Below are 9145 nucleotides of genomic sequence, written 5' to 3' on the forward strand. Positions count from 1 at the left end.
GGTTATGCTTATGTAAACAAAAACTGTACCTGAAGTTTTAATTTTTCCAGAAAATTGTGTTGTTTCCAAGTGTGTTTGTTAATAGTTTTTCTCTCGCCTGTCAGTGTTTTTAATCATAGTCTTCTCTCTCTGACAAATTCACCCAAGTTTGTAATGGCTCTCAGTCATTTTGCTGAAAAAAGTGGTATCGTACCTTGTAACACAGATTGGGGTTGCTGGTGGCAAACGGTTGATGAAATTCACATTGAGGTCAGATTTCCTCCAGACCAACCCAAAAAGTCGAGGGATGTCTCCTTAAAAATTGCTCCAAAGAAAATTGATTGTGTTGTCTCATCCGTTCGCATTTTCCAGGTGTGTTAAATCTTTGCACGGATCTTACCGGAAATGCAACCTTTTTCCTTGATGCCTCCAGTTGGTACCAAAATGCAGATACTAAAGTGTTTGAAAAATTGCAGACACTTTTTATTTTTAAAATAATCTAACATAATGGAAAATGCTCTTTGAATGAAGAGATTCCAGTCTAGGTGAAGTTTGTTATTATTTTACTTGATGATCTGAACGACCTTCCTAGCACTATTAGCCCTAAAAATCAAACTTTCCTTGTACCAGATCCACTTTAATTGGAGCTGAAGTGTTAATTATTCAGCATTTTTACTCAAATTTTTTCTTGAGACGTCATACTACTTCTCGATGGTGTAAGTTGGCAATCACATAACTTGGTTTGCGACATCCCAGACTTCCTGTCATACTTTATTTTTTTAACGGAAAACAACTCAACGGCAATTCTTTATAACTACCATGATTTTTCTCCTCTGTGCGATGAAAATTCTGCTAAAACTTCAAAGAATGATGTCAATCTGTTCACCTTTTAAAAAATAACATAGAGGCGGAGATTTTCAGACACCTCAAACGAGATGTGATTGCGGACTTACGCCGTCATACTGTGTCAGATCTGCAGACAAGTCTTTCTTTGGAAGTTGAGGCATTGCTTCAGCATAGGTTTTTATTGTAATGTTATTTTCAGGGAGACCATTGACCGAGTCGCACCCTTGTTTATTATTTCTATGTATTATTGTTTGTTGCATATGATGTCATATTTGTTTCAGGGAACTTTATTCAGTATAATCCATGCTGATGAAGCAATTTGGACCATTGAGGATGGTGGCCGATTATTGAATATAGTGCTTCCAAAAGCTGATTATGCTGCCAAAGATATAATTTGGAGTTCTCTTATGGAAGATGGAACATACGCTCCAGATGCACTCACTTTCCATGAAATGAGGAAGAAATTAGATCTTGAAAAATTCCAAATTGAGGTCAGTAATGTTCAATTAATTTTTGTCTAAACAGCTACGTAGTAGATTTTTAGATTCTATTCCTGGCCGGTAGAATTAGTTACATCTTATAGCCAAACATTCAGGAGTTTATTTTGGTCAATATTCAGATAATTGTGGAGTTAATCACAGGTTCACGACTATTATGGTTGAACTTATTTTATCTTATAATGGACTTTTTGCAAACTTCTGCTAAAGCAAAAATAAGAGTTTTCTCTTAAAGAAAATGTCTCAAAAATCACGATGAGCACATCAGCAAAGTCTTTAATGCACTTGTAACTTCACAGTCTGCACACAAGAACTATCTACCTATCTCCTCGCACATCTGAAGCATATTGAAATATCTTGATTTTCAGTCGCACACTCTGAAACATTGGTTGATGTTTAGTCAGAGTGTACTTTTGATCTTTCTGCAAGGTTTGAGTACAAAGAAATATTGATAGATTTTTAGTTGTATACTTTGTACCTTGTTGCAAAATTCCCCGGATATGAGGGAAAGATTCAGAAGTGAACTCCAGGATTCTGGGCTGATGAGAAAGGAAAATTTTTTCACACCTTTTTGTACAGCAGGTATGAACGAGAGGGGTGTAATTACATACTTGGAAGTTTTTTGGATCCGTTCCCATGGCAGAATCAACAGCAGTTTCTTCAATTTTTTATTAGAGGAGCCTTGAGATGTCATGAGTTAGGAAGGATTTCAATATTCCCACTTTGATGTTCTCTATCTCTAATTTTTTGGTACTTTTGATTTTAGTTCCTAGTTCGAGTGAAATAGCCTTAACTGTAGCCATCAGCCCCTTGGATACTCTCAATCCTTACAAAATCTACGTAAAATTACATTTAATTTTTCTGTCGTTTTAGTGCTACCTTCAATTTGCACCTATTATTAGAAAAATGACTAATTGTAATTTCTTATTCTTTTTTCTTGCACTTATTTTGAAACAGATGAATTTCTAACCTTTTTTCCGAAATGCAAGGATGTTTTATTCCAAGTTTGATTTTTTAGTATGAAAAACATACTATCCCTACCCCATTTTTATCTGTTTGTTTCTCACCATTGACTATAAAGCACAACAGGTATGCCTGAAATAGGACTCCTTCCATCCTAACAGAATGTTAATGTCCCAGATTAATTCATGCCGGTCATGTCTCTAATCAGTTTTTTGGTTTCACTAATTTACCCACATACTCATATTTTTGCTTTTGAATTTAAAAATACATTATTCTTTAAGGATGGCAAAGCCCATGAATCATAAAGCGGAAATGGACCCTTTCACCCCTGAAGTAATTACTCTTGTCCCTATTTAATCTATATCTTCTATTTTGGAAAATAAAAGTTTCGTACTCTTTTACTTTCTGCTGTTACATTACATTTGGAAATCGATATATGAATGAGTGATACTTTTATTCTACTTTTTATTTTTTTAGTCTTTCAAAGATATTGTTGAAAGAGAGAGAAAGATTAAATAAGCAGGCTTCATGTTTTATAATTGGTATTTTTTTCTTTTTTTTTTCTTCAAATGCAAAATATAAATTGTACATTTTAAATAATCACTGCCTGATTTGGAATTTCTATAAGATCATGATGGAAAGACTGAATATTCTATAAATACTGAGATCATAGTCTGAACTTGGGAATATTTTTCACTCTTTGCAAAAACTTTAATCTCTAAGGCTCACAAAAAATCTCGCTTTAGTTATGATTTGTTTCTTTGTATGTTCCAGAATCCTGGCATGGATTTCAGCAAAGCAAAATTATCAAAATGCTATGATAAAATACCTGAGTCTGTGCTCGAAAAACCAGAACCATCGTAAATGATGTTTGGTAAGTCAGCCTCGAACTTAAACTCCTTCTCCAAGGTACACTCTACTACAGGTATGGACAAATGGAATTTTAAAAAATGTCGCGTAGATTTGACAGCATCGAGAGTACGACTACGAAAACCTGCGCGGCAAATGGACGGTACGACTTCATACGTCACTCGATCGCCTATGTTCTCAGCGCTGCCACTTCGGCACCCCATTTGTCCATACCTGTAGTAGAGTGTACCTTGCTCCTTCTCTTTTTTAATGACTCCAAACTAAAACAAATATCCTCTCATAACATGTGATGGAATCAGTCCCTCAAAGTGGCAACCAAAATTTTTTAGTGCCGAGATAAATTGATCAAAGGTTGGAAACTTCTACTTTTGGTTTTCTACCTAATACTTTCCAATAGGTACTCTCCAGGCCGTCGGGTCAAAATTTCAAGCTGTAATTTATATCACCAAGAATGTCATGAACTTTTGAAGCTTAGAAGATGTGTACTTGGATTTTTCAAATCATAATTCCAAATTATTATTTTTCCTGTCAACTCAATGATAAACTCAAGGTTAGAAACAGGTTTTTTTCCTCATTACCTTATTCATAAATTAAATGCAAGTTGTTTGCACACTTTGTGTAGCAACCCTGGTAAAAGTGGAACATAATGACTTTTTAGTCATAGCAACATCACTATATGCTTCATGAAACACATTGTCTCAAAGACGTTCATTATGACGATCCTTGAGACTCTGTGTTTCATATAGCATAATGATATCGCTGTGACTTTTGATCACTGTGATGTTGCCATGACGTGAGTATGAAATCATTAAAATTTTTCTACAACATATGAAGCATGACAGGAAGAAAAAATGTAGCATAAATATTATTTAATATAATTTAACTAAAAGGAAAAAACCAAAATATTGCATATTGTTCGGAAAATACACAAAAATTAACACTTCTCCGCATGCCTTTTCATACTTAAGCACCGTCATTGTATATGGTTACCTTCAAGGTAAATTAGTCACAGTTATGATGACATCCTCGATCCAGGGAAAACGTTTGAGTAATAATTGATGTGTTGAAAATATTTCAGATTGCTGCCTTGCTATTCAGTGGATCTCTCACCCACCTCTCCCAAGTTGGAAAGTCCTCCAAATGTTGCTACAGCTCTCCAGTGGCCCTGGTATTCTTTTTTGAAGTATTACCTACTAGTCCCCCATTGAGGAATTGAAGTTGATATAATTATGCAGTTCACTAGTCTCTGATTTTCTCCTGTGTGAAATGGATGGAAAAGTTCTAAAGTGAATTCATTTTAATATATGTAAGTTAAATAAAAATAATTACCTAGTGCATTATTGACCAATATATGTAAATTTAGCAAGTAAATCGTTTTCCAAAATGCTGTGATAAATTCTTGTAAGTTATTTCTTTACCTTCAGTTGTGTTAAAGTCAGTATCGCCCTGTTACCTGTACCTTAGACCTTTTCGAAACAATTGTGGAGGTTTCCAGGATCTTTCAGCGAAAGATTCTGGAAGCCTCCAACAAAACACCCTTCAATATACCTTGGTGGAAAGCTCTATTTATCGCAGGTGGTATGCTCGGGCAACAAACCGTAAGCCAGAGGGAGGCTGAAAATGGGCCGCTCGGGCATCACAGTTTTCCAGTTGAGAGTGCGACCACCACACCGGAGAGGTTTTTGGCAGTTAGTTGGGTTTTGGATCTGGGCGACGCCGAGACACTTTCAGTCGAAGTTCTGGTCTTGGTTCTTGGGTTTGGAGCCCCCCCCCCCCCCCGGTGCCCCTCAACCGTTACTTATGCTGTTGATGCCATTTAAAAATTATAATGCCACCGAAAATAATTTGGAAACAACGTAGTTGGGATACCTGTTTTCATGGTTTGACCAGTTTTAATACCTAATCCTTTACCTATTTCAAATAATATCATTATATTCTAGACTTAGACGGGATCATGAGAACAACTGCAAATAAAAATTGGACTATTTTCTATAAAACATAATATTTTATTTTCTTCCTTATGTTGGTAATAAAGGTTGCAAAATAAACTCAACAATTTGAAAAACTATTGAGCACAGTAATGACACTTTATGCGAAATTTTCACAACACAGATCAGCTATTAAGGATTTTAAAATATTGAGGACTAATCGGAAAATGGATTTATAAATAATATCAAGCCTCATTTTGGGTGAGAAAAAATACTATTTCCCAGGAATCCTCCACCAAGTAGTGTGGACCCAGGACTACTCTATGATCCTGTTGGTTTCTGATAATTATAACCATTTCATGTCCTTGCGTGGGTACCGTTGGAAATGTAGAACTCTTGAAAAGATTAATAGAAAAAAAATGTTGATGCAGCATAACACAACTTTAGTGTTCTGAGCGAGTATCTGAGAAAATGGTTCTCATTGTGACATACTAAGAATTCTTAAGGTAAGGGATCTTTGAGACTTCCTCTGTTTTCAGAGTGCTTTCGCGGGCCCTTACTTATGGTGCCTTGAAGGTTTCTGCTATTAAAACGTTGATCACCAATTTAAACGTGAAAAGTACTGAAAACGTTGAAGATACCGTCATGATATTAGCTCTCACACCAAATCACAGAGGGATCTTTTTTCAAATCAAATTTTAAGGAGAATTCACTTATCAATGAGAGTCCCGCGGACTCGATTCCGTTTGGCATCAATTTCTGCTTGGGTCTGCTGCTCAACTTGCTTTCGCTTGTTCATACCTTTTCGCTCCAACTGTTTCTCAATGATACGAGCATTGTTTGCATAAGAGTCTGCTATTTCCCGCTGAAAATAAAAACAAAAACAAATGATCAAAAAATCTCTGTTAAGGACTCATTTTTTCTGTTTTTGAAAGTTTGCTGTAGTCCCCATATGTACATACTTATAAAAAACAAATTTTAAAGCTGTAGAAAACACAGCGTAGCAGGTCAAAATTGAAAACATCAAGAAACGTTGGAAACCACACATCTTTCTTAAACAGATCTGAGGCATTATAGAAAATTTTGAATCATTCTTATCAATTTAAAGTTTTTTGAACTGCTGACGGGACAGTGACCAGAACTTTTCTCTGAGTATTAGGTAAATGAGAGTATATGCAAAGCAGGTCTCTTTTTATGTACGTTTCTGCGATTTGACACATACAAACAGAAGGTGATGCCCCTTCTTTTCTCAAAAATTCAGGCTCCTTGACGTTTTTTTTCTAGTTTCTTCTTGAGTAGAAAAGCAAAACTGATCTGGTACATTTACACCAAATCATAAATATGTGATGGCGCGACCCAGGTCTATCCATCTCCTCAAGTGGTGACATGCCGCCTCTCTTGACGCACTTGCATCATTGCGAGGCAGTTTCCTCTGCCGGCCATCATAAGCAGCTTGATTGCCCAGTCTCCCATCTCAGAACTTACCAAGGCCACCTTGGTGGGGGGCTGGTGATCAGCTATAAAAAGGGCTTGATAAGACTTCCGGGTATTCCGTCTTTCATATCTGGCTCCATCATGTTGGTTGAAGGATGAGTAAAATGCGCATCAATTGAGATACAGCCTGCACGACTGCTCTGAATAGGGTGAGCATAAAGGTAAATGATCACTCTGGTTACTTCGGATTTCTTGATAATTCCAAATTTTCCAGGTTTTCCAGATGCACATAAGATTCCAGACTTGGAAGCGTCAGGTACTAGGAGTCTGGAGACATTGAGACTAAAAAGAAAATTAATGTTAGAAAAAATACTCACAGCTTCAATTTCATCCTCCTCTTCATCAATAGTCGATACAGTGACCGAACTAAATTTGCCCATGTTTTTAGTATGTTTGGTAACCATGATCTTCTTGGGTTGTTCAACTGCCACCTGATTGTAGATGTCCATCTTGGGGCCCTCACCGGAGCTCTTCACAATAGCCCCCTTCACGATGAAGTTGATGTTACTCTTTGGATCAAAGTAGTAGTACAGCAATAGACCGCATCTTCAACAAGATACATGACAGAATAATATATAATACATGATTCAAAGAAAATGGGGGAGGGGGCATAGGCACAGACAGTTCTTAGCCTTCTTAATTTCCAAACTAGCCTTTCCATAATAAGAACCCTTTCGTTCCCAATTGTTTGGTTCTTCATTTACAAAATTGCACGGTGTACATCAAACCCCTTCGCAACCAGATGAGGTCTACCCCACTTTTTATTTTTAAAAAAAAACAAAAAACTAAATTGCCTAAAAAACCAACCTAGTTTAATAATTATTCACAGGCAATTGGCAAGGACACTTATAAATCTTTTAATGCAAGATGGCTTAATTTTAGCGGGTTATTGCCTCAAGATTTTAATGGTTTTAATGTGTCGTGAATGAATGCATACTTCTTTAACTTTTGCTTCATCTTTGAACTAGATACATAGAAGAGTAGGTAGCTGGCGAGAAAACAAAATTTTACAAAAATATTTACTTCTTGCATTTTCTCCGATACTGCTTTTCTACTCCTTCTGGCCTTTTCAAATAAACAGCTTCTTCTTGGTCACAGGTGATTTTGTGGGCATGTTTGCTGCCATCAATAACTCTAGCACCGTCCTTCTTCCGTAGCGGCAGTTTTTCTATCGCACAATCTGTAAAAGAATTATCAACTTTTAGAAATTCGAAATACTAGGAATATATAGGAGAGTGGAATGTCGTCCAATTTTCTGACCACAACACATTATAAGAGCTGTGAAGGTGGTACTATATATTATTTACTATTACAGAAATAGACATATTTAAAATAGCAAGATCCTCCTGTAACCAACTAACATTTGTAGAGAGGGATAATAGATGCAATGTTATTTTTGGCTAGATGCAATGCTATAAATTTTATGATAATGTTACAAAATAATTATGGCATCAATATTCAGTCACCATCTTGAATCAGCGCATTGTTGATGGTATCACCAATCACTCCCATCAAGTAACCAGTGCTGACAGATAAAGGCTTCCGTGCAATCCTCTGATCATTCGTAAAAAAACCTAACTTTAACCTGACAATAATGATACATAACAAACGAATGATCTGAGGTAACTGTTCTCATAAATGGAAACTGATAGATTTGCCGATTAAAAAAGGAAATTGGTAATTAGACAACCAGCAACTCAGTGGTCCCTGGAACTCCTTATGATGGGTAACTACTGATCATCAACAGCAGCTAGCGAGTCCTTGGTCCTCCATCAGTAGTTGAACAATGCTCGACTCAGCTGGACCGCTAAGCGATTAGGTACGCAGTCAGGTTGGATGATCAAAATGAGAAGTAAAGATAGTTTACACTTACCCAAAATTAAAGTCATCTGTCCGCAGAGACAATAATATATGTGCAGTGGCTTTTCTTCACTATATTCTTCTTGATCTTTGGTATCAGAACACACAATGCTGCGGGAGACTATCTTCGGCATGGTGATGAAGAGAGGTTATGTTGATCGATTCTTGGATTCTACAAGTGACTGAAGAGAATATTTTGACTACATAGCTTGTGGGAATATCAGTGCTTCCAAGAAAGATCCTTGTTACAAGAGGCTACTTAGGTTCTTGAGATTGATCTGGAACTTACAATGAAACGTGAGATGTCACAACAGCAGGTAAGAAACACAACACCATTTTTTGCTTTCATTAGACGAAGACGCAGGAGGTTTCGAGGAGGAAAAAAGGAAATAGGAAAAAAACGGTACCTAACTGCACTTCGCACAGATTCTCGTCTCAATTCGTATTTTCGGGATTGAACATTTTGTCGTTTCGAAACGAATCTCAAAGGACTAACTTTTCAAGGGAAGGGAAGCTCTCAAGCTCAAGCTCGTGCGGACTGCGGAAACAAAATAAACAGTGTTGTCGGGTCAGTCATCAACTTTTCATTGCCAAATAATTTTTAAGAAAATGTTGAAATGATTTAAATATTTTTGTTTAAAAAAATCATAACAAAAATGAACTGATGGCAATTAGTTGTAAAATTCATTAGAATTACATTTTCAAAAG

At 36.5% G+C, this 9145-nt stretch overlaps 2 protein-coding genes across 3 annotated transcripts; one reads left to right on the plus strand and one right to left on the minus strand.

Annotated features, from left to right (window-relative positions):
• Nucleotides 1-17: 17 nt before the first annotated feature.
• On the plus strand, nucleotides 18-4551 carry LOC109037721 (nudC domain-containing protein 2). Of its 2 annotated transcripts, none has more exons than XM_072305191.1 (4): nucleotides 18-351; nucleotides 1107-1316; nucleotides 3060-3159; nucleotides 4153-4551. In XM_072305191.1, exons 1-3 carry the CDS (start codon nucleotides 154-156, stop codon nucleotides 3147-3149), a joined length of 498 nt encoding a protein of 165 aa, XP_072161292.1. In that variant the 5' UTR covers nucleotides 18-153; the 3' UTR covers nucleotides 3150-3159; nucleotides 4153-4551. The 2 variants fall into 2 exon arrangements, with proteins under 2 accessions (XP_072161292.1, XP_018908061.2); XM_019052516.2 differs by having other exon boundaries at nucleotides 4234-4551.
• Nucleotides 4552-5140: 589 nt separating this feature from the next.
• On the minus strand, nucleotides 5141-8982 carry LOC109037719 (STING ER exit protein). Its single transcript, XM_019052515.2, has 4 exons — nucleotides 8451-8982; nucleotides 7601-7757; nucleotides 6895-7123; nucleotides 5141-5948 (listed from the first exon to the last, which is right to left on the minus strand). The coding sequence occupies exons 1-4, from the start codon at nucleotides 8569-8571 to the stop codon at nucleotides 5793-5795; spliced, it is 663 nt and encodes a 220-aa protein (XP_018908060.1). The 5' UTR covers nucleotides 8572-8982; the 3' UTR covers nucleotides 5141-5792.
• Between the last annotated feature and the right edge of the window lie 163 nt (nucleotides 8983-9145).

Source organism: Bemisia tabaci, chromosome 10, assembly GCF_918797505.1.
Source record: "Bemisia tabaci chromosome 10, PGI_BMITA_v3".
Taxonomy (NCBI): Eukaryota; Metazoa; Arthropoda; class Insecta; order Hemiptera; family Aleyrodidae; genus Bemisia; species Bemisia tabaci.

Excerpts from the sequence above, each read along its gene's own strand:
- LOC109037721 (XM_072305191.1), top strand. The coding sequence starts at position 154 with ATGGCTCTCAGTCATTTTGCTGAAAAAAGTGGTATCGTACCTTGTAAC. Across the intron at positions 352-1,106 it reads CATCCGTTCGCATTTTCCAG|GGAACTTTATTCAGTATAAT; the intron begins GTGTGTTAAATC and ends TATTTGTTTCAG. Across the intron at positions 1,317-3,059 it reads TTGAAAAATTCCAAATTGAG|AATCCTGGCATGGATTTCAG; the intron begins GTCAGTAATGTT and ends TGTATGTTCCAG.
- LOC109037719 (XM_019052515.2), bottom strand. The coding sequence starts at position 8,571 with ATGCCGAAGATAGTCTCCCGCAGCATTGTGTGTTCTGATACCAAAGAT. Across the intron at positions 7,124-7,600 it reads TATCGGAGAAAATGCAAGAA|ATGCGGTCTATTGCTGTACT; the intron begins GTAAATATTTTT and ends ATCTTGTTGAAG. Across the intron at positions 5,949-6,894 it reads AGGAGGATGAAATTGAAGCT|CGGGAAATAGCAGACTCTTA; the intron begins GTGAGTATTTTT and ends TTTTATTTTCAG.